This window comes from Acartia tonsa, chromosome 7, assembly GCF_053477335.1.
Source record: "Acartia tonsa isolate MP-2025a chromosome 7, ASM5347733v1, whole genome shotgun sequence".
Lineage (NCBI taxonomy): Eukaryota > Metazoa > Arthropoda > Copepoda > Calanoida > Acartiidae > Acartia > Acartia tonsa.
This window is the reverse complement of record NC_137266.1, coordinates 47,518,642-47,545,552: the sequence shown is the minus strand read 5'-3', so window position 1 is coordinate 47,545,552 and position 26,911 is coordinate 47,518,642. Positions and strand designations below refer to the sequence as shown.

Here is a 26,911-nt window from a genome sequence, read left to right as displayed (position 1 = left end):
AAACTTGCTGCGGTGCCTCTAGCATCTAGGTGATCTATATTTGATAGATTAGAGAAACCAGAAATTTAGTCCAAGACCAAAGTCTAATAATAGATAGGGTAAGACTATCTTGGAACCTATGTAATGTTTACATTATATTAAGAATTACTTAACATAACAGGAGAAACAAGGGCAATAATACTAATATTATTTAGGTATAAAATTTAGAATCTTTAAAAAACAAGGATGACAACATCCATAAAAGCGAAGCGCTGAAACGGTAGGACAAACGGACATTAACACTTGTATAGTGTCAGAACTGAATAATCAGAATATAAATGTAAAGAGTTGATGCAAAATTGTAAGTAAATTTGTTGAAAAACTGCTTGATACAGAATAATGTTTATGTACATACTTACATTTTTAGGACTTAATTATAGAGTTGCTTCGCTTATAACCTTATACTTTCTTGTCCCAGGAATCAACATAGAAAAAATCAAATCAATCGGATAATTAGATCACATAAAAATTTGTTGTTAAAAAAGTAAAAAAAACAACATTTTTAAAATGGACGTACGGACATTTTGGTAATAATTATAGAGTTGCTACGCTTTCTAAATCGTACCTAACTACTGCAGAAATCACCATGCAAAATTTGAAATCGATAGGACAATTCTAACATGCCTAAATTAACAAAAAAGGCTATCCGTTACGGACGGACGGACGGACCGACCCTAATTATAGAAAAGCTTCGCTTTTAAAATGATGACAATATCCATAAAAGCAAAGTTATGTAAATCACAAACGAACAACAACAACATAAAGACAAGGATGACTATATACATAAAAGGAAGAATAAATATAAAGGCTAGGCTTATATTTTTTAATTTGACTTTTTAAAGACAACATTTTAAATATAGGTATGTTTTAATTATAAGAACATTTGATAAACAAAGACTCAAAACATTAATGTTTTAACAAATTCTTTTTTAATTTTGATGCTGAATGTAGTGCTTTATTTTATTAGTTATGGACAACATTGTTCTTGTTTCTATGATACTTTTCCCCGTTTTAATCCCGTCCCCAGGGCTTCAGTTTTTTTTGCTGACATATTTATTCAATTATAGGAGATATTTTATCTTTATTTCACAATAATATGTATTCCCCCCCAAAAAAATGTACTGATATCAAATATCAAAGAACAAAATAGTTATTTATTTTTATTTTTTCTCACTTTTAAAATATCCTATAATATAAATTACTAAGCTTTTTTGTCTGAAGCGAAGGATCTCTCTAACCGCTGAACCAATAGGTTTTTTACAGTGGAGGTTCAGGGAAGGTTTTTAACTATTTTGGAAAGGTATTTCCAAAAATACATTAAAATACCCCCCCCCCCATAATACACTCGTATTCCCCCTTCCACCTCAAGTGCCCCTAGAGATTTCTAGGGGCGCAACCACTAGTGTGTTTATATAGCAGGAAATAGTTGCGCTCTACCCAATTTATTCATGCTTGCATAATTGTTGTAATTATCTTACTTTGTTTTGTGTTTGCTTTTTTCTCTAAATCTTCATCATTAGAGGTTACCCTCCGCAAAAGCAGTTTAATAAAGCCTAAACGCTCTGAACATCAGCTGCAAGCTGTCAACTTACAATCTGTTCTGCAGTCACTAATACAAAAAAGGATGATATGAGTGATTGATAGGGATAATTCAAACATAATCGTTATCTTTTCTATAATTAGGGTCAGTCCGAAGAACGTCTATCTTTGCATGCATTATCATTATACGATTGTCCTGAATTTTGGAATACTGATTACTAGGACAACCATGTACAATATTATAAGCAAAGCATCTCTATTATCAAGTTCTAAAATGTAAGTATGTCCAAAAACTTTACCCTGTATTTAAGCAGTTTTCAACAAATTTACTTACAATTTTGTTTCAACTTTTATACATTTATATTCTAAATATTTAGTTCTGACCCTCTACAAGTATTTATGTTCTACTGTCCTACCGTTTCAGAGCTTGGCCAATAGGCCGAACAAAATACTTTTTTATAACACTCCGATTAAGCAACAATGTGCTTCCAATGAAATATGCGGCTGCCCTAGTCATACCTATGAAATATAATAAAAAAAGGATGTCTATCTGTCCATGTATTTTTCTCTATGTTTGTACCAAAGGATCTCGATAACCATTGAACCGATCGGGTTTTCCTTAACAGGGTAGCTTCTCATTGGTCCGGGGAAGGTTTTAACTATTATAAGGGAGAGTACCACCACCCTCTCTAGAGAAATCGCCGCTAGAAAAATATTAACCCCCCCACAAAAAAATAGGCTTTTGGATCAACTCCCCCCTCCTCAAGTGCCCCTAGAGGCCTCTAGGGTGCGTAGCTTTTAGTACTTGTAATAGTATCTGCCAGTACTTGTAATAGTAATTAGAACAATAACTAATTATCTAATAATCATTCTCAACAACATGTTTGGTGTGAATCCAAACAGACATATAAAAGTATATATAAGACAATAACCGATGAATTTATGATAAACAAATTTACCCCTTATTAATGATTACAAATAGTGGTATACATTTTGACACTCTAATTTTTTAACTTACCAATAGAAATTTAATTTATGTCCCCAAAGTTGTTAGGTCAACAAATATAGATGTTATTATAAAACTTGGGGACTTCTGTAATAAACAGCCCAATGTCCTCTCCCTCTCTGGAATACAAACTTGATGTTTAGAAGTCAAGCTTCTCTATAACTGTAGGATTCCCGTGTATCCATACTACTTGGTCTGAGTATAGACTATATCTATGCCTTGTTTATCTACAAATTTTAAAACTTCTAAAACTTAATTTTATTATTTTAAACCATATATTAATAGCGCTGTCTTGGCTTTGAAGTAGAGACTCGACAAAGTGGCTTTAAAAATAATCCGTGGGACGTCATAGATCCATTTAAGGGGTTTCCTTTCCCACTTCTCCTTTCATTTCTTCCATTTATGACGTCCCATGGCTCATTTTTTCAGCCACTATATCGAGTCTCTCAGCTGTGTTATAATTGGAAATTAAAATTTCTTATAACTAAGTTAAAACTATTGCTTTTAGTGCTAAAAAATTAAACATACAAAAGTACATGAACTCTTTTTGTCTAGTGTTTGTGTGTGTGTGTGTGTGGATGTGTATGTGTGTATTTACAGAATACTTAGTATTGAAAAGAAGATGCTAATATCCGTCTTGATTGGGCGTTGGACAAATTAATTATAGACAAATTAGCAACCAATAAGTTTGCCAAAAATGCAACTTAACTGAAAAATGTATTTATTATATGAAAAAAATGCTATATATCCAACTGTTAGGAAATAATCCATATTATAATAATCAAATATTTATTGACAATTGGAAAACTAATTTTTTATGGCAACAATTTACTACAATTAAAAAGGAAAATATGCAGCTAATATCTTCCATACATAAATTTTGTGATTTAAAAAAATTTGCAGACAAATTAACAACCAGTTAGTTAACAGACAAATAAGAGTACAAAAATACCCCTTCATTTTAAATGAAACATTGGCTATAGATTATTCCAATAATCACTCAAAGAACAAAATCAAAACAATAGCCTTAGATAAATGTCTATAATACCATGTATTAAACTACATTATAAAGTATCTTACAAAAAAATAATAAAATATAAAGTTGAATTTGCTTAGAATCTAAAAAAAATATTTCCTATAATCAAGCTCAGCAATTTATCAAATATAAAGAATAATAAATTTGCAGCACTGCACAAAGCTTTCAATATGAGAGCGCTAAATCTCAAGAACTGCAGTTTTGGTCAATTTATTACCCTAGAATCTGATATGAATGGGCTTCTAAATTGATTTATCTCTCTGCATTGCACTCAATGCAAGTCTTACCAACAAGAATCAAGATAAAATACTTCAATGAAGTGTAGGATTTTGGTTTTGACACAAATATTTGATTTTAATTACTTCAAAATTCTTTGATTGGTGATCTTTTAAAAAAATATAAGGAAAGGATGAAAGCTGAGAATTAATTTTTTAGGTTCAAAATAGTCTTATAGATCTATAAATAAGCTTTCTTTTTTTTAAACCTACCATGTCTCAGAACGGAACCATAATTAAAAAGAGTGCAAAATTCATTAGCAATCTTAAAATCTCTTCATATTTAAAACCTAGTTTGTATCCTAATTACTAATATTGAAAATTAAGTTAGTGTGATTTAATTATCACTAAAGCTGAAACCAGTTAATGATTTTTTATTATTTCCTTTTTTAAGTAAGGTAGTTTAGTTGTTGCTATCCACTAAAATACAAAAATAGCTATGCCTTTATTTTCAATTTATTCAAAAATAAGAAGAATTGTGACAAAACTACTACATAGCATAACAAAGTAATTGTTAATTTAGCCAGTATGTGCATTAACATTAAAGATATCTAAGAAGAGTAATTAGTATATTTCCTTCATCCATTCTTTGTTGCAGTGTTTTGGGATATGGAATAGATTTATCAAAACCATGGAGGGAGAGGACAATAGTATAAAATTGAATCACACCATGGTCTTTATCACATAAGAATCTTAGAAGCTCCGAGTCTTGAAAGTCATTTTTAAAAGATAATTTTTTTTTACCAAAAAGCCTGATTTTGCTTCACAGAGCCCTAAAAGGCTTGTAAATAGATAAATCCTTTTTTTATAGGTGTGAATTTCGGAAAATTAGGCAAATTTTAACATTTCGAAAACTTCAATCTAACCTAAAAAAAAGTCCCCCAGCCACTAACTATCATTTTCTACAAAAGTATCCCTACCCATCTCTCAATATCTTTTTTCTGACCATATTTCTTACATCTTAGATAATTGGTGTGTTAACAGAGGGGAAATATTGCATTTGTCTAGTATTTTTTACATAATATTTTTAACAAAAACATACCTTCTTTTAGTTTGTTCCTTTGTACTTTCTTAGGGCCATTATCTAAAAGAAGTAACCCAGACTATTGTCAATTTGTTTTAAAAACTGTTTTATTTAAATGATACAAGATTATTAAAGTTTTCCAAGCCAAATCGCACTTTTTTACAGCGTAGCGACTCTATAGATTACTTTGTAAGTAGAAAAACAACTCCTCAATTCACTTTGTGCATCCGTAAATTGGTCAGTTCGTTATTTGATTCTATCTGCTACTATTTCAGATATACTGCTTATTTTGTTATACTTAAAGACACTACATTTTACAATTTTAAATTGATATCATTTATCTTATCCTGTATTTTACTTCCCCTGATCTTATTTCATACCGTTACCCATCCTTCTTTCTTTTTATTGGCGATTAACCCCTATCTTCTTTTGTTTTACCCTGATATTTATTCTTGTTACTGGCATTGTGACAAATCCTTGTTAGAAAAGTGGTTCCTAGGAATATGGCACACTGCTTTGTTACAGCAAAAACATTCCTACAAAGACAATTATTCGGCCTTTTTGCTAAGATCAAAGTGTAGTGTCTGTTCTTATCAGCTTAATATCTATAAGTAACCCAGTGATGACATAAAACAAAATTACTTTAATAAACAAATACATAACAAATCCTTATTGTGACAAAACTATACAACAATAATATAGAACTACCCCATTAGAATAAATATCCTGATAAAATGTTTCACTCAACTGGCTAATATAATGATACTCCTTCCAATTATGACTTTACCCCATCCCCTTCATGGACTATAGAAGAACTTATTGACCAATAATTATTTAAGGACTCTATTAGTAATCTCAATTGACGACTGAAAATCCCCCTGTTACAATATCCACGTATTCTAAATCCATTCCCATAATATTGAAGCAAACTAAAGTAAAATTTGAACAAAACCCTTACTGTAATACAATCTAATAATATGACTTTAGAATCATGCTGTAGTATTGAGGCAGAGCATATTAGGACTACAACAATTTCTACCTGTTACCTAACTATAACACAAGACTTTAGAATCGTGCTGTAGTATTGAAGCAGAGCACATTAGGATTACAATAAATCCAGCAAATCTTCTGCCAAAGTTACTAAAAATCCAGGAACCAAGGGAAAGGGAAACCAGTCACTTTTTTATGATTTTTTTTTATTACTTCATGGGAGAAAAAAGTCTAAAATTACCAGCTTGGATGACAGCATACAAAACAAAGGTTAGAAATAAAATAAAATTTAACCTCAGAGGATACAGATATTGTGAAGCTTGAAGAATATTTACAAGAAGTTTTACTATACTCAAATTATTATTTTCATACAACAAGTAGTGTGAATAATTAAATCTTAATAGAACTGTAATATGTCAGCAATGAAAACTTTTAGTTAGGGTAATATTGTCTATATTAATAAATCCTAAAGCAAGTTGACAAAATAGGCTAAAAAATCTATCACAAAATGTGAAAAAAGTATCTTCATTAAAACCAACTTACATATCATTTTATCTGTTTAAAAATACCAAGTTATGTGTTGTTAAAATATTTCAATAGAATCTTGTATAGTAAGGAGTCTTTATATGGATAGGGAACATTTTTTATATTTACAAAAGTTCCAATTTAAAATCTCAAAAGATATTGTTTTGCAAGGAGAATGAATTGGCTCTTGACAACTGAGAATTGCTTTAGGATACTTCTGGGAGCAAAAGGTTGAGGGTGTCTGTCGACCCCCCAATTTTAATTTTAGTTTTAAATAGAAAAAAAAATAAATATTTTTTTAGTGGCGATTTTGTTCGGAATTGGATAGTTAACCTACCCCAAAAAAATTTAATGTCAAGGAGAGCCATAATGGTAAATCATTTAGAGATCCTTTGCTCTAGAAATACAGACAGACATCCTGATATTTTACATAAGTATTATAGCTTGGACTTTTGTATTCTTACCTTTTCTACCTTTGTTCCTACTCCTTCTCTCACGCACAGATGATTTAAAAGTTTACAGTGAAAACTTTTGCTACATGTATATATAACAGTTGGGGGTCATCAGTGGCTTATTGTATTTAAGATCTTAGTTTTGGTTACATAATTATTATAAAATTGCTCAATTTACTTCTTTTAAAACTCACTAGTTTGAAAATTAAAATATTAATGGAGGTTAAAGAATATTTGGAAGTCTGAAAATAGTTATATAGTTCTTTTATTTGAGTATTTAGGTTCAATCTCATTGTACATTTCTTTAAAGGACAGAAAAATAGAACTTGTAAAATTTATATTTTTTTATTATATTTTGTAAATAAATATATCAAAGTAATCTCTAATTCATTTTTATACTTATTAGTCATGGAACTGAGTAGAATATGAACAGACAGACTTTAAATACTTAGATCTTAACAGTAATATGATTCTTGGTGAAGTAGAAAAACTAAACCATTAAAAATAAAAAAAACCTGCTTAAGCACACAGTATTGAAGTCATAATCTATACTTTTATAGTATAATATAATAATGTAAATACAAGAACTTTTCAAAATATTATATTGCCATATCACAATTAATTTTATATGATGCTCTTGTCTATCGTCGACTTGTAAAATGTTTCAACCACTAATTTTGAAATATACATATAAGAGGTCATTTTGTGTGTAATCATTAACTTACTGGCCAATGTCTTATCTCTTTAAATCCCTATTTTTTCCCTGTATTTTTTTTTAATACCAAAAATATATGATTCTTAAGCAAGATAGAGAAAGTAATCTAATTTGAATCAATTTGATTATTGCATATTTACTGCATTATTTATATTATGTACTTTATATAGGTTATATACTTTAAACAAAAATTACAATTATATTTCATTGCCATATAGTCGATAAAATAGTTATTTGTCGATAGAACTGTAGGTTTGTCAACTAAAAAAAGTAATAAAGTTACATTATGATAATCACTTAACCTTCTATTGTTTAGAAATTCATCAAATTTCATATATATTTATGAATGGAAGAGAAATATACTTGGATTGTTGTCAATTTAGGGTACGAAACATGGACATCACTTATTGGTAAGTTTGTTCATCCAGTAGGAGAGAGGGGAAAGGGTAAAGTGATGGATAAGTGGATGATTATTTTAGCCATGTACAAGATTAACTTTCTTAGAGTACATAATAATCTGGTCCTGGGACAAACGTAGGAGTCCCAAACGTCGGAGTGGAAACTTAACCTAACCTATTTTAAACTATTTTATATGATTTTAAATGCATATCCCCTGCGGGGAATTTATTTGTAAATTTATATCTTAACCTAACCTAAACTGTATAGAAATACTTAATTAAATTTATAAACACTTCTGCGTTTATCTACTCCGATGTTTGGGACTCCTGCGTTTATTCTGGAACCAATAATCTGGCATATGATCCAAGTAATAATAAATCTATTACTTTATGTCAGTTTGAATTTAAATCTAAAGTTTTCTAACCCTTCCATTGTACAATGTTGTAAACAAATCCTTTTCCACCCAGGGAGGGAGGAGATATTGGGCTCTTTATTACACTAGTTCCCAGAGTTTATAAGATCATTTTATTATTCATTTGCTTTACAACTTTGGAGGAATTTAATAAGTTTTGATTGGTTGGTTCATTAAGTTGAGTGTCAATCATTTTAACTACTAATTGTATGCTACAGAAAGGGTAATTTTGTGTATCATCATAGGGGATGTAAATGAATATATCTACCATTGTCTTATCCCTTCAGGTCCCTGTTTTCCACCTCAAGATATTTAGTTTATTTGACTTTACTGTCTTAAATGTTTATACCTTGTCTACACAACACTGCAGTAAATTTATATAAAGATACAATGTATAGAGAAAGTAGCAACTTTAGAATAAAAAGCACAATAAAAATATGAATATTGAATTAATACATTTTAAATCATACATTTTTCATAAAAGATTAATATAAAAATATTGAATTGCATTATCATTACAAAATTTAAAACATATCTTAAAATAAAGCCTATACAATTTGTAGTGGCCTACAATACAAAAAAGTAAAACTTTGGTTTAAATCTCGAATTTTCTAATAGTTTTATTATACAGCTAAAGACTATGTACAAACTTAAACTTTGTTTCTTTCTTCTAATATCTTTATTGTTACTAAATACCAACTACCTCACCCACACACACACACACATATCCACACATACACACACACATATCCACACATACACACACACACACACACATATCCATACATACACACACACACACACACATATCCATACATACACACACACACTCACACACAAACCTCCTACTTTCATGTTTGATATGAAAGGGAAGCCTAGCCACTTAGCATAAAACAATTTACTATGAAAGCCTAGGTGTACATTGGCATCTGTGTGTGGCTTCATGTCAGGTATAAACGAACTGGAACTGTAAATCACACTGGTACCCAAAATTGTGTAACTACTTTAACTTATTCGTTGACTCAAAAAGTTTGGACACTTTTCTGGAAATTTGCTTGGATGGTTTCACATTACAAGTATCCTAACTTGTCAACCATTTATCTTAATCTACAGAAAGGGGTAATTTTGTCTAATATAATTTGATACTTACATCTTTCTTGGCCGTAAAAAGACTTATGGTTTTTTTTAATGAATACAGAGAGTATTAAACTCAATTTATTTCAACTAGTAACATATTTAATGAGCACAAATAATAGTAAAGAAAAAGAAAAAACTCAATAAATCCAAGCTATCTTTTACTTGTCAGTTGGTTGTCTGGGCAATCGCATTGACTTTAAAAATATTGTTTGAAAGAAATAAAAATTGTTCGGCAACAGAAAACAAAGCATGAGCTAAATGTTTCTATTAATGATCGCTAAAAAGACTTTAGATTAATCTATTTGTTTTTTTTTTAACTTGATCATAAATACCTGTCAATTTTCCCCTGAATTTATCACTACTGTGTATATCATCCATTGAAATCTTGGCGAAAATTTTATCTATTAAACTTGTCTACATTTCCCTTGCACCCTGAATTTATTACTACTGTGTATTGGGCCCATTGAAAATTTAGCCAAAAATTCCATATAAAGCTTACTTACCTTTCCATAGATACATGAATTTTTCACTACTGTGTATTGGGTCCATTGAAATTTTAGCATTAAATTTAACATACAAATCTTATTTATATTTCCCTTCCACCCTGAATTAATTTACTACTACTGTGTATTGTGTCAATTGGGATTAAGAGTAAAATCATATATATAGATATTATTTACCTAGCTGTCCCTAGCTCCCTGAATTTATCACTACTGTGTATTTGGTCCATTGAAACCTTAGCCAAAATTCAATATAAAGCTTACTTACCTTTCCCTAGATACATGAATCTATCACTACTGTGTATTGGGTCCATTGGAATTTTAGCGCAAAATTTTGGTTGGTAAATTTGATTGGTGTGCATTGTGCATTGTGGCTATTATTCATCACCACTGCTTTTAAATATTTCAACAAGGATAGCAACATTCATAAAGCGAGGCTCTTGAAGACATTTAGAATGAATGTAATAACCTACTCACAATATAGTTAGTTTTGAATAGCAGAAACATTTATCTAACTACATTGGTATATTAGTTTTAAATTCCATATCATCATAATGCTAAAACAAGAATGACAACTTCTATAAAACCAAGGTACAGCTAATCAGATAAACAAACGAACATTGTATAAAGTATGTTAAATTTAATGTTACTAATATCTAGAAGTCTAAGCTAAATTTCCTTGTAAATCTGTTCCACTTAAAAGGACGAATTGACCCTAATTATTGAAAATCTTGGCGTAATTTTTTTTCTTCTCAAAATCACAGTTTACTGGTTTGTTTTATCTTTCTTGTTGCTGTGCTACTTATGGATAAAATTGTTCTTGTTTAAAATGATAATAAAATGATAAAATCATTCATCATACTTTAACCTTAGCTACATGAAGTGATATTTGTTTAATCTTGCCAATTGCATATTGAAATCTAGAAACTAATGTACATAAACATGCAACATATGTATAATGTATATTTAAGATTTGCATTGTACAGAATATGACAGTACAGAAAGAAAGACTTATTTTTTAAAGATAAAAGGAATTCCCCCCATAGATTTATTGGGGCAATTTAAAAAAAGCTTCACTGACAAGAGGAGCAATTAAATCAAACGTTACAGTCTAATCTTTCGTTACTAACAGACATGACATTCTGATTTTTGGTAGATTTCTAATTTTATTAGAATAGTGTTTTATCGTACCGTAATATGCACAGCTTTTCGCGGATATAAAATTTTTAAAAAATGATAAGATTAAAACTGCTATTAAATTTTTTTGTTATACATGAGTTTTCAGTATGGCTGAGAACCCATTCTAATCCTGCAGATATTAATCAGTTTTGAAGCTATACTGGAATAGTGTTTATCATATTGTATTATAAACAGTTTTCTGTGGATGTTAAATTCATTAAATGTACAATCATAAGATTAAAAGGTTTTGCTACCCCTCAGATGCCGAAGTCACGGGCTATCAAAACTGGCTCTAATATTATGAATGAACATTTATATATTCGTAGAAAACTGGATATGATACGATACGATATATGATTTTTCCGTTTAGCTGAAAAACGGTTCTAATTCAACGGTGTTAGTCAGTTTCAAAGCCATACAGGAAAACCTGTTCCCATCTCTATCTGTGATATGTGCCTACTATTTATTCTGAATTAATATTCTTGCCAACTTTATCTCACATTTATTTTCATTAATTTTAGAAAATAGCATTGCATAGCTCAATATTCGTTGTTAAAAATGTCAGATTCACGCATCTGACCACGGACCTTTTATAGAAAAAGCTAACATCCAATAAATTAAAGCTTAGTATTGACAAACAATTTGATTGAAATTTTGCATAGCATTTATTATCTCAGATTACTATACAAATGTTAAACTGAAAAATAAACATTATCTATAATACAAAGTAGAACGATGTCTGTCTGTCTGTCTGTCCGTCTGTCTCTCCGTCTGAAGCTTAAGATCTCAGTAACCACTGAACCGATTGGGCTCTACTCTTCAGGGAATATACCTACTGGTCCTGTGATGGTTTTAAGCTATTTTCTTGGGGGGTGGGACACCCCCAACCCCCCCAAAAATAAAAAATAACCCCCCCCAAAAATTTTTTTTTTACTTTTTCTTTTTAAATCTAAAATATGAAAAATTAGGTTGATCAAACCTCTTAGGGCAAAGCCCCTAGAGGCTAGGGGCGGAGCAGCTAGTTAATATATAATTCACACATATGATTAATTCAAATTAAATCAAAAAGTGAACAAAATGCTAAATAGTTAAATATATTGAATATTCTATTCCTGCGGTAAGATGACATTTGTTTGCATCGTATTAAGAAAAACATCATAGTATCAAATAAATAGCAACGCTACATTATAATTGGTGAGTATTATTTTTTTCTCACACATATACAACAATATAAATTAAACATAAAAAAATATGTTAATAAAGATGTATTCTGGAATATATTTTCTAAAGGAAAATAAAGAATTAAAACGAGTTATTCTTTTACTTTATGAAAGAAAGAAATTCAATTGCTTTCAAGAATTAGTAATTATGCCTCTGTTTGACTCTGATAGCTTTAACTTTCTTATGACAATGTTAACCCTTACAGATCGGGCCCCTATTCCCACCTTAATAGATTGGGGGGGGGGGGTCATATTGACCCCCCCCCTCTATCTCGGCTCCTGTTACAGATAAAGACGTAAAATCTTTTTCTGGTGGTTCATGTGTATTTTTAGAAAAAATTACTTTTTCTAGTCATAGCGGCCAGACCGCTCCTTAACCGCTTTTTAGCGGCCAGCCGCTAAAGTTTAAAACAGCTGTAGAGCGGCCAATTTTGCAGCTAGGATGACCAAATTTTAGGACGAACTTTTATTTTTCATAACAAAAAAATTACTTTTTCTGATCATCGCCGAATAACGGCAAATAACGGAAACCGCCATTGTCGGCGGTTACGGTGGTAAAACGGCGGTTGGCGGCGCCAATTAATATTTTTTCTTTTTATTGTTGCTCAAGGATTTACAAAAAAATTGTATAGGGTTCTAGCTGTAATAAAAGCCATGATATTCATGATATATGTCTGTAATAAAAGCCGGACAAAAATCGGTCATAAAGTCGGTCAGTGAGCGGTCAAACGGTCATAACACCACTTTTCTCAGAAGGTCATTGATATCCAAGTATTCACCAAAAAAAATTTAGATTTCTACCTTATACACAAATGTCATAGAATTAAGATTTATTCAGATTTTTTTCTAATTTTGGTGCTACCTAACCGACTTTGACCGGACACCACGACCGACACAGACCAGATATCCTAATAAAATCAACTCTTGCAGTATAATTACTAAACGTATAATTACTAAACTTAAAAAGTCATGAAGTCACAACTCTTACCTAAAAAAAATGACATTAAAAAAACTAGAGGGGTGGGTCAATATGACCCCCCCCCCCCCCCGATCTGTAAGGGTTAACTTCTCGAGCTTCTATTTAAAAGCGAGAACTTGTTTGATATGCATTATACCCCAGAACATAAAAGCGTGGCAAATAGATAGCTATCAGGTAAGATGCATTTGTGGTATCCTGTTCAGCTGGATACCGCTCAAGTTCTTGTCTTGGTAGAGTCCAAAAGACTATCAAACGTTTATACCCAAAGTACAGGGTGGGCCAGATAAATCCGGACTTTTTCTTATTTTTAAACAAATGAACATAAAATCGTCAATTTTAAAGATTTTATTGAATTTTAAAAACTGGGAAGTAAACTAGGTATATGACTATTAGATTATTCAATAAAATCGCCGCTAGCCTCAATCACCGCCTTTACCCGCCCCCTAAACTGGCCCCCGATCCTGGTCACCATGTCCCTGTCCAAGATGGCGAAGTTCTCCTTGATAGTGGCAATGAGGGAGGTCTTTATGGTATAGGCGCGTCTATTAGTTCGTGCTTTAATGGCGCTCCAGTCCAATAAGTCAATTGTATGAAGATCAGGGCTGCTGGGAGACCACATCTCCTTAGGGACGTGAGTAACCGCAGGATCCAAATATACCCATCTTTCAAGCTACCATTCGACACGGCGGCTCTTATTTTGGCCACAGTTAAGCTAGAACAACGTTTTATACCTTTTTGGAAATGGCATGAAGATTAAGCTATGGTTATTATCGCAACACATAGTCTAATACGATTTTTAAGGTTCCAAATGGGCCCATGTAGTCGAGAACCAAGAAATTTTCAATATTATTGACATTTTTGTCACCTTAAAATCTGCCACGTTTCACTTTGCCGGAGTACTACGGACAAACCAGATGTGATAGAGAGCTTTAGTTTTTTCTAGTGCCTTCATTAAGTATCTAACAGTATCTCCAGCAAGTTTTATAAGTCTATCTCAGCTACAGATGGGCTGAGATCAGATTTAGTGGCCTATATTGATAATCTAGGGTAAACTAGCGCTCATTTCGAATCTGCCATGTTGAACATAAGCACTACCAGCACGGAGTACACATCCTCCATCCTCCAAAAATTTTTATGGGCCTAAAGGTAATTACCTAAGCTTTTTATAGTGTGGTCAAACGTCCTGATTGGTCAAGTAGTTTTGGTGCTATGGCCGTTTGAAAAAAGTCCGGATTTATGTGGCCCACCCTGTATATAGAAGCTTCGCTTTCCTAGAAAATAACCAAGGGTAGGATCAATTACAATCATTATTACATGGGTTATCATGGCTGTTTTAGAGAAAGTTGTTACCTTTCTGGATGCTCCGATCAAAATTCACATTCCCTTTAATCACTATAGAGTTTCTCTATGTATATATTGATTTGATTTATTTATTTTTTGTATCTGTTTATTCGCATGGTCAAATATTATTCTTCATTTTAAAATGCAACAAAGAGCAATTATCAAGTTGACGTGTATATAGAAACATTTGTAGATTTAAAGCCAATTATTTGCACGGCCAAATCGTTTAATTTTATTTATACTAGTGTGGTTATACCAATTATTGCTAATTGATTTATATTTAAAAGGAAAATGATTCAACTTCCCACTTTCCCTTTAGTACCCCTACGCTAATTTTTGTTTGAAGTGAAAAGAGAAGTGAGGAAAAAATAAACACCTGTGTAGTTTTATTAAATCATAGTTGAACGAAGAAAAGTCAACAGTGTCTGATTGAAATATCAAGATATTTGTTTGTATTTAGTTAAACTGTTCTTTTTAAAACTGGTTAAGGGCAGTAAAATGTGTTGCTTCTTACTTGCAGCCAGTTGAGGGGCTGCCAATACTGATTGGAATTGGCTGATGTTTCTGTAGGTTTTGCTACTGTAGACTGTGAGACTGTAGCTGATGGTGGCTGTTGTTAATTTTGGCTTCTGGTGTGGTGGCTGGGGCTTATTGGTTAGCTGATGGGTGGCTGAATTGAAATTTGGTGGCTTTGGTTGTTTTTATAGGTTGGCTAAGAACGATGTGTTGCTATAGGTGCTAAATGTGGTTCAGGCTTTACTTACTGTATTGTTTTTGATGCAAGCAGGCTAGCAGAATCCATTGTTTCTGTCTCTTCTATGTTGAGCTTCTCAAAAAAGAGAACATATTGATGGAGTTTGTTTAATGATTTCTGCTAAAAAGTCACTTTTAATTATTTCGTTATTTTTTAATCATTTGAAAAGTGGTTTTCAGGTGTGCCTTCAGCTTAGTAACATGTTTAATAAAATTTTAAAATTTCCAATTCTTAAAAATTAATTTTAAAATGATTATAACTTTTTTGTTGAGCCTGCAAGCTTCAAATCAAGGGTACTGGGTCTTATTGTGGCAGTTACAGCAGTGTATTTTCTGCAGGCTTCCAAGAATACATTTTCATTGTCAAAAAATATATATATCTTTTCAAATTTTCAGAAGGCTAAACTAATAAAAATCTAGGCAAACATGAAAATGTTTCTTTGTTTCATAGTGCTTTTTATACTTGGATTTGATGATTCTTCATCACAAGGTAATATTTAATATTGTTTATAAATCTCCTTTTAGATCATATACTTTAATACTTAAATTTAATGATATTCTTTAGATCTACTTTTCTTACTAGTAAGACAATTAAAATTTCAAATAATCTTATTTTCAACTTGATGTTTCAGCGTTGCTGCAAAAGGTCTAATGTTACAAAAGTCTAAATAACAAAATAAAATTCCATCCGACAGTTTGTCCAAAGTCTGTTCTGGCTACCCAACGTAAAGGTTTCAAGGCCTATTCCTTTAAAAATATCCACCCTTACATCAAACAGTAAATATGTAAAATAGATCTTTTTCAATATTAGACCATTTGTAGGATTAAACCTTTTGTAAATTAGATCTTATGTGGCATTAATTAAAAGTTAATTTTATTTGATTGACTGTTATGTAATGTCAATGATAAAAAGAATATTTTTTTATGAATTTTCTCTCATTGAAATAAGGACTAAATATTCTACCGTAGATTGGATTGAATACTCAATTGAAAATATATTCGTTTTCGTTTAGTTGTTTTTAAGTAGAAAAGCAAATTTTTTATTTCTTTTAAGCTAAAATGACAAAAATTGTATGAACAGTATAACTTGTATTTTGCAATTTTAGGAATTCATTTGTGTTTTGAGATAGGTTTGGAATTATATTTCTAAAACACATTAAAAAATCAACATTTTTCAGAGTAAATTTTTACAAGTTTTAATTTTGAGTTGAGGCTTGTTTATATTTTTAAAGATTATTGTTTATTACCAAATCTTGAACATTTGTAAAATTCACAATGATTACTTTAAATGAATGGAACTATTCCTGCAAAAGCTGTAATTTATTTTTTCTATTTACTTAAATAATTATCTGTGTAGGTGATGTCAATTCTATCAGGAAATTAACCAAACAAGTGAAAAAACTTCAAGAAACAAACGAGGTATGTGCCAAAAAAGCTTTTATATATATATACATTGTCATTTATATCTTTTATATTAAAAGTAGCTGAACAAGCTAATGTTTAAAATGAAAAGTTTCAGAACATAGTTATGTTGACAGTTTTTTTAATATTACAGTAAAAATTAAAATTTTTCCCTCGAAAACATTTGTTGCCTTTGGTGCTAATATAAAATGTAATTTCAACTTTTTATTTTATTAAAATATTTGATAATAATAATAAATATAATGCATGTATTTCTATTATAGGCTTTGGTTTCAGAACTGGAAAATGTATTCAAGCAAACAAACTTAACTGGGGTATGAATTTATATCAAAATTATGTATTTTTCATACAACATATACATTAAATAGCAACATTAATTAAATGGTCATTACTTTGCGTTGCTACAAAATATCTAATTACATAAGGTCTAATTTACAAAAGGTCTAATTACATAAGGTCTGATTTGCAAAAGGTCTAATTACATAAGGTCTAATTTACAAAAGGTCTAATACTACAAAAGATCTAATTCTAATGTTATATAGATATTTATAGATTTATTAATTTATGTAAATAAATAAAAAAATCACACACCAATAAAGGAAAATATCACATGTAGAATTTTTTAAATAAATGATTTAACATTTTTGCATAAAAACATTCCAATTGTCAAAGAAAAGATTCTTGAAATAATTTCATTACATTTAAAAAAAAATAGCCCTGCCAAAGGCGCTTAACCCAAGCCATATAACCTAACTTAACCCATGATAAGTATATTTTGTAGGGTTAGGTCTTTTATAATATACGACCTTTTGTAACATTAGACTTTGTATAACATTAGACCTTCTGTAGCATTAGACCTTTTGCAAAGTAGATCTTTTGTAACATAAGACCATTTAAAGGATTAGTCCTTACGTAGGGTTAGACCTTTTGTAAATTAGATCATTTACTTTGTATGAGATAAAAGTTATAAAAATTTTTTTTTACATTTGTGAACTATAGATAGTCAAGAATCCAATACAGTGGCGTTTTTTGTTAGAAGGGGTTTGCTAACTTAACTTTAAAATTTTGACTCCCCGTTACACCAAAATCCAGTTGTTGTAACAAAGTATAAGACAAGCAATAAGTGGGATGTTATTTGAAGGTTGGGGGTGTATTTACCCCCTAGATGTCCAACCACTTATATAATCAATATACTCAAAGTCGCAAAAAGGATTTTTCAACTGATAAATTGATGATGAAGGAAGCGCACAAATTTTATAACTACCCCCTTAAATTTAAGAGGGTTTGACTTTTTATCTTGATGCCTAGGGTTGGTGTGTAATAGACGAGTTACTCAAAATACACTGTTTCGAATTTCATTCTTCTGCTGACCTAAAAAGTTACTTTAGGGGCCTAGAAATACATGTACAAAATTGCATATCTCTATTTTATCAGACAATGACAATGTGGATGCGAAAAAGCATTGACAGCCATGCTGATTTGATTGGTAATATCAGAGAAGCTAACCTGACTAGCCAGCAGCTGAAGGCCTGGTTTCCCAAAAACACTAGAAGCTGTGGTGTATTTGATGCTATTACATGTGTTGCCACCCTTGCACCTATACTCACTCAATGTGTTTCTTCGGGTTTAAGCACGGATGCTCTAGAAGCTTGTGCTGAAAACCTCGTTGGTACTGGAAGTTCATGCTATGGATGTATCGAATATGCGATTGGAATTTTGTTCTAAGTTCAATGTTGATTTAAGTAACTATTTTTATAATCATTTGACCATCCATAGAATGTTATAATATTTTGCCAATGTACATTTTTAAGTTCAAGATTTGATAAAATTTTTATGAATGTCTGAACTTAATAGAATATCAATTTACTTTACCTTCCGGAAATAAAGATATTCTTTTATTCTATATTAGTTGCCAAATACCATATTTTATGAAACAGTTCTGTAATTCATTAATCTTATTAATTGTTTAAATTTTAGGCAATGAAAAGGCTCTGCGAATACAAGCTCAATGGATGGATTCAACTGCACCGGAATTTAGTAAACTTTATGTGAAATATCTTTTCAAAACTTTGTTTATGTGTTAAAATTGCAAATTTGTAAAATTTAAATCAATTCTGCTAAATACTTTGGAATAAATATTTTTTACTCGTATGTGTTTAATTTTTTTGATAAACAATTTCCAACAAATCGTTTTTTATCTTTTTCTTGTGTTTAAACCAATTTTTTAGCTGAAAAGTTAAGAAACCTGGATCAATTTTTGCTGTTCTTTCAATGCTGCTGTATCTGGGACAGCCTATAATAACAAAATTTAAACAGTATATCAACCTGTTATAAAACAAGGGTGACAATACCCATAATAGCGAAGCTCTAAAATCAGAAGAAAGGGTACACAATAACTCTTGTAGGGTGTCAGAACTTAATAAGAAGAACATTAATTTCTAAGTCTAAACGAAATTGTAGTAAATATAGGATATAGTAAAAGGACACACTTTCAATACTAGAATTTTATCATAGAGTCATAGAATTTAAGTATACTTTTTACAAAGTTGATATGTCTTAGGAGTAAGAAGGGGCCCTTATCTAAAATAAGCACAACCTTACCAAAACATATTAAACTTGACTAACAGGCGAACATCTTAATTGATAAGATACCTATAATCTGTATTATATCTATTTACAGACACCTGTTCCTGGAAAGTGCCTACAATTTATTCTGAATTAATATTCTTGCCAACTTTTTATCACATTCATTTTCATTAATTTTAGAAAAATAGCATTTTATAGCTCATATATTCCATGTTTAAAGTAAAAATTATTATTTTATAAGGATTGCATTAGTATGATGAAACTGAAGAGACAAAACATACTGCAACAACCAACTCTTTGTTTAAACGTTCTTTGACTTTAAGCTCCAACTGTACATATTCTTGTACTTGTACCTGAAGCGTCAACAAGCCCCCAAGAGGTCATCATAATTTTAAAAATTCCTGCATGAATACAGGATTGTATCTTGTGATTTTACCTATTACGCTATCCAATGGACCAATATGGTTCTCCTTTTATGTGAATCTATTATATGTTCAGACAGATCTTTTTATCTATTTGTGGAGAGAGAACTTTCACTATCCCAAGAAAAACTATCCAATATAAAATACCCCTCTCATATTTTTTCTTTCTACATTTTAGAACTAAAATGAGAAGTGGAGGGTCGACTTCCTCCTTTCCTTCAATGGCCTCTAGAGGTATATAGGGGCGTAACCGCTAGTGATATATACATATACACACAAAAACATATGTAAACTAAACCATAATCTTTGCAGAAAAAATTAGTGCAATAATATTACATCATAAAATAAACTTTCTTCCTTAACTTTTTTATTCTTTCCACTCAAGAACATGCAAAGATGTTCTTAAAATCACATCATATACAGTAATTAAGCATGTTTTCATGAACGAGGTCTTGGGTTCAAATCTGTCATTTTAAGTGAAAATCTAAACTTTATATATTACATTTTTGAGGTTATGGCTGAAAACAGGTTAGATTTTGGAATAAATTAGAATGTCGTTTTTTTATTTAAACTAATACCTTTCCGACTAGGTTAGAAAGGGGAGTTCAGTAAAATAGCTTAAACCCACCTCAAGACATTTTTAGAAATTCCCTGAAAAGCACAACCAATCCGGACCAGCATTTTCCAAGATCTTAAGCTTTAGACAAAAAATCCTCACTACTTAATATTATAGGATGAAGAAGAAAAAAAAATAAGCACTCAAACTTTTAAAAACTTTTTTGCATTTTTTTCTTCATTTTTTATATACCCAGTCTCTGCTTATTTAACCTTTATATTTCTTCTAATACAGGGATAGGCCATTGGCTAAAAACTAATATTACTCCTTATCCCTAAGTTACATCTTAATATTGGGGAAAGTAATAGTGTTGGTTAGTTTATCTGTATTTTTTCTCTACCTCCATGCCACCCAACGCATAAATCATCCGGATGCAATCCCCCTTAGGCTCATTTTTTTCTAAAGCTGCAATATTAATTTTACCAGATTTTTTAGCAAAATCCAATATTTACATTGCAAGGTTCTGGATTTCCTCCTTTATATTATATTTTTTTTAAAATTAGAATGTAATTTAACAAAATTATCCCTCTTTCGTCTTGCTATTTCAATTTCTTATTGTCACTTAATAATTTCAAAAATATTACTACTTTAGGATGTAACTATCCTTGCTTGAGACAATTAAGAATTTTTTTTCTTTAACTTGCAACGCACTGTTCATACAGTATTGTTAAAAAAAGTGTTGGTGGTCTTTATGTCCGCTGTTAATTCCATTTTAGAAGTTTAAAATAATAAATTATAATTGACCATTCAAATTCAAATTTGAAACACTTTATTTTCAGGAGTGAACCAAATTAACCACTCTAAAAGTCAACAATAACATGCTAATACATGTCAAAGAGGGGTTCGCCCTGTATCTTGTGAGGAAATGAAGGACACTGCCAATTTGATGCATCCAATTACAAGATTGGCAAAAGATAAACAATAGGCAATCAATATTTCAAACATCTAATATTGTTCCCGCAAATATTTGGTATTTAATTAACACAGTTTGGTTTCACCTACCCCATGGATTTATTGTAAAATGCGTCTATTATTTGAGTTCGGTTATCTGGTTCAAACTTGTCATATCAAAAGATATTAAAAATATGTGTTTTGAAGTTGTTAATATGAATACAATACCTGCCATGTCTTAGAACTATTAGCAACTCATGGATAGTTAGGACCATATGACAAAGGTTGTGCTATCCAAGTGATTGATGTCTGTAATTGTTATGGTATAAGAGCATTGGGCAAAGCTTTAAAGGTCTGTCTCTACGTTGTGATAATGAAAAAGCACCCAATAGACAACCAACCCTTAAATAACAATTTATTCCTGTCGAAGTTGGTCATAGTTGCATAATAGTCTCTAGCGTTATTTGGTTATTTACCATTTCATGAAGTTACCCTTTATGCAAATGCTCTAGGTTGAAATAGCTAAAAAGTATTCTGTTATGTCAATGCAATGTAATAAAATGACTTTAGAATCGGGTACTACAAATATAACAAGGTTTCTGCAAAATATTTCAAACAAACACTCATCTAAAAGTAAAATATTAGGTTGTCAACTTAATAATTTAATCGGTAAGAAGTTTTAAGACTTTCTACTTTGTTAAAATAAATCATTAAGTAATTGAAGAGAAGAGATTAATTGTAAAGTTGTATTTTTAGATTTTTATAAAGGACTGACACTTTTTTTTAAAATCAATAGGATTATTTAAACATGTGATGGGATCGAGTCTTGGCTCATCACTGCATCCAAACTAAAGATGGTAAAATAGTTTCTACTGCTGCTATGTCAGATGCACAACATTTATAGATAAAGAAGGGGGAATACTTTTGCCCAAAACAGGTGCAACTGATTACATTGCAAAGTTAGGACTTTCAGACTAAGGTCGTGAAATTAAAGTGTTGGTTGTCTTTTTGGTGTCACCTTACTTAATACCCAGCGTCTCTTAGCCTCCCCCCCCCCAAAAAAAAAAATGTAAAAAAAAATTGTGTCAACTGTTCTGCTAAAGTCTAAGTGACACAAACTATAATGTGGAAAGAAATACAAAATGATATATAAATGCTAAGCCTAATAGAATGCCTTATCTTTTCTTAATACTCATATAATATATGTGTATAACAAGAATGCTAACATCCATAATAAAAATGCTCAATATAAGATTAATTTTTGGCATCAACAAGGATTTGTTCCTTTCTTAAAATTAGATTGTTTAGGTTTTTGTTTTATTTTAGGCTTATTATAGCTATGTAAGTTTAACCCCTTGCATTAGTGATGTTTTGAATGTTTAATTTTGCTAATTCATGAATAGATTGACGCACATTAATACATTTTTAATGAATATTACTATACCCAAAAAAAGTACAAGGATGTATTTCATAATTAAATATTATCTGAGAAAAACAATTAATATTTAGACAGAAGGACAAACATGATTATAGAACAACTTTGCCTTCAATAATAATATATGCATACTATATATTACTGAGAGCAAATTAGCCCTATAAATCAATATACAGTCACATATATAATCTGTGTAAAAAGACCATTCCTTATTATACTAGGATATAGAATAAGATTTCTAAAGATTTGTTAACGAGTCAGCTAAACTATTACAAAAAGTATTTCATTCTTTTCTAATTTACTTATTTATACATTTATGAAAAAACCAAAAAAGTTAATTTAGAATTAATTATAATAAAAATTGTTTATATCTCTGATTTTTCAGGAATAAAAAGTTTGATCTATTTTGGTATTCACTTTATTAATCCTAATATCTAAAATGATACAATAATTATAATCACCGGCTAGCCCCTAAGCCCCTAAAGGCCTCTAATGGCACGCAAAGAGGTGGAACACTCCCTTTAAAAACCTTCCCATTACCTATGAGAAGCTACGCTGTAAAGAATAACCGAATCGGTTCAGCAGTTAACGAGATACGAGGTACACACAGACATACAGACATACAGACTGAGATCCTTTTACTTTATTATAATTACAACAACTCTATAATATTGTGTATACCTACTTTCCTGGACAAAGTGTCCAATATTTGGCGTTATTAATATAAATTTCTTAATATCAGAATTTCTGTATAATATTCACAATAATATTACAAACGTGACAGTTCTATAATATTGAGTATCTCCACGTTTTTGGACTAAGTGTTGTATATTTTGGGTTATGAAACTCAATTACTCAATTTAAGAACTTCTATATATTATTGTATGCCATTACAAGCGTAGAAACTCTATAATATTGAGTTTCCCTCCGTCCCTGAACTAAGTGTCACATATTTAGTGGTATTAATCTTAGTTTCTAAATATCAGAATTTCTGTACATTATTCCATGGCATTACAAGCGTAGCAACTTTAGAATTTTTAGTATCCCTTCGTACCAGGACTAAGTGTTCCATATTTGGCGTTATGAAACTCAATTTCTCAATTTAAGAACTTATGTAGTATTCTATGACATTACAAGCGTAGAAAGTGTATAATATTGAGTTTCCCTATGTCCCTGGACTAAGTGTCCCATGTACGGCGTGATTAATCTTAATTTGTCAGTATCAGAACTTCTGTACGAGGCAACCAGAACTCAAAATTTTGGATATTATACTAAAACCTAAAAATAAGATTGAACCTACATTTTTTCTATGCAACATACAAACCCTAAACTCGATGACTTTTTAAGTTGGACAATTTGTGACCCGGAAGGAAAGAATTCCAACTGTAGCGGTCATGATGACCGATCAAAGTTACCTAGTTTCATGAATTTTGTATTAAATCTAGATATGTATAGATATGATGGTAAAAATCAATCTTATATCTTGAGCCTCTTTTCGTCCGTTTGTATGTTTGTTTGGCTGTTGATTCATTAAGAGAAGTAACAAATAAAAAAGACAAGATAAAATAATATCAACTTGCAAACCCTGTTTTTGAATCCTTTAAGTAAATAAACCACGAATGAAGGGAAAAAGAGTGGCTTTAGAGACCAGATTAGTATAAGTTTATATTATCATTTCTAAATAAGAAACAGTTTTTACATTTTTACATTTTTAAGCATCTAATCATTTTCAGATTGTCATAAAACTGAAAATGATTGTTTATGATTAGATTTTGGAGGGTAATGGGGGGAGTAACATAAAACTGTAAAATACGTTGTATAAACACGTATAGGCTTTGGGAGTTTACTAAATCATTTGTAAGTAACTGAAAGTACACATATACATAGTTTACCCAAACAGAACACCATTTCACGAAATTTGTCTTTCTCGACACCTTTTTTCAAAGCTTGCTAAATTTTCCTTATACTTTTCCCCCCTTCTCTTCTACTTATGAACTCGTTAATGTTATGCAATGGAGTAATTAAAATTACAATTTTTTTCTTTTTTAATACTGCTTGGCTGTAGGCTGCTATGAATACAAAAATTGGACCATAGTTCAATATATAAGTTGTCATCATGGTCATGCACTTTGATAACATTTGGCTCACCATCACTACCCATAGGAGCATCTTAAAGGCCATCATCCTCAAAATCAAGATTTTAAATAGATTTTTTTAACACATTAAAAATCATTTTTGTATACTTTTGGAGGTGATTATTATTTTTAATATGTATTTAGCTTCATACATAAGACTGGAGGTCAGCAACTGTCCTCTAAAGTGATAAGGGTCGAATTTCTTTTTTTCTAATATTTCTTATTTTAAAAAATCATTAATTTCTACCTTATACTACATTTCATAATAATTAATGCATAAATCACTTAAAACATTGTTAATTTATCAGAATTAATCTTTAAAAGAGGAGAAAAGTGCAAAAAAAATCGTTTTTCCTTAATTTGTTTTGGATTTGCATATCTTTTTGGTTCACCAGTTTTTACCCAATATGCTGTTTTTGAGATCTTGTGCTTCATTGGTGCTGATTAATAAAAAAATAACAGTGAAAACTTGTAACCAAAAGATGCATCTACATTTTATATTTACAGTATAATCATCCTAAATGAATATTAAAGCTGCTATTCTGCAAATTCAGATTTGCCTATTTTTTTGGTTCGCAGTTTATATTTCTAGCAAGCAACCAATTTATCCATCAATAAATCAATCTGATTAACTATCCATCTATCTATCTTATTTTATATAATCTTTCTATTTTATAGATTATGGGTTTGCTGCATAATTTTATTGGATCATAAATACAAATATGTCTTTACATGCAAGGGCATACACACAGTTTTGGCTGCTTACAAAAAAAGGATAAGAGAATGAATACTCACCCCAATTTCATTGTAAAATATTACTTCCCCCCTAGTAAAATAATTTGTCTGCTATTTATCTAAACCGTCCGCGGCTTTTTGCATCTTAATCATAACCTATTCTATATATGTAAAAAAACATAAAAAAAGTTTATCTTATTAATTATTATTATTTTTCTGTAATTTATTATGTTTTAAAAAAATTTAAAGAAAATATTTAAAATACAATTTGATTTAGAATCTTAAAAAACAAACAGCCGTGGGCGGTCTTAGTGCAGCAGAAAAGTATGTTTCACCTAGTTTAAAAATAGGAGGGTTCACCTTTTATGATCAAAAATTTATTTTTTTTCAAATTAGCCTAAATGTAATATTTAAATCTAATTAACATGATAAAACTTTAAAATGTTTACTAATAAAAAATTAATAGTTTAGCTCTCAGCCACCAGGTTCGCTAGTTGTCTACTTCAAAGACATACATTAAAACTAAGGCTAAATATTAAATAAAAAATTTCATAAACGAATAATCTAAATAAGTGAATAATCTGTAATGCTATCTATGTTCTCTCTAAGACAATACTCGTTTTTGCAATATTTCTAATTTTTTCAAGTGTTGTTATTTACCCCTCAGGGTTTGGCCCTTTAGTGACAAAAATCCAAAACAAGAAAAATACAGGCAAAATAAAAATTGATGAACGCTTTGATATTCTAGTTTTATATCCAAAGCTAGATGGCACTGAAAAACTGATTATTATAATTTACAATCAAATGTTCATATTAAATTTGTAAAAACGTTTATTTATTAAGAAATAAAAGTTAGATAGACTGCAATATAAATCTTATAAGCTAATAATGAGAGTTATGATTAAAGTCAGAAGCAAAGTCATGAAAAATTAATAATGATAATTTTATATTCTTTCATTAGGATTCATCAGAATGGATGATAATTCAAAATATTTCTATATCATCCTATAAAAATCAGATGTATGCTTCAAACAGCAACTATAATTGTCTTGGAATTACATTTAATTTTAAGATATTCCCATTTTGAAAAGTGGTGGAATAACATTAAAAATTCAGCGCGGCAATTTCTCAATATAGGCCTCTAGGCC

The 26,911-nt window shown here is 30.4% G+C and overlaps 1 protein-coding gene and 1 pseudogene across 1 annotated transcript; both read left to right on the top strand.

The window, feature by feature from the left end:
- The first annotated feature begins 5,463 nt into the window (after positions 1-5,463).
- LOC145325286 (U2 spliceosomal RNA) lies at positions 5,464-5,575 on the top strand (annotated as a pseudogene).
- A 10,329-nt stretch (positions 5,576-15,904) lies between these two features.
- LOC145324356 (uncharacterized) lies at positions 15,905-19,079 on the top strand. Its single transcript, XM_080166961.1, has 5 exons — positions 15,905-16,011; positions 16,879-16,940; positions 17,207-17,257; positions 18,378-18,685; positions 18,921-19,079. Exons 1-4 carry the CDS (start codon positions 15,948-15,950, stop codon positions 18,666-18,668), a joined length of 468 nt encoding a protein of 155 aa, XP_080023087.1. The 5' UTR covers positions 15,905-15,947; the 3' UTR covers positions 18,669-18,685; positions 18,921-19,079.
- Positions 19,080-26,911: the final 7,832 nt, after the last annotated feature.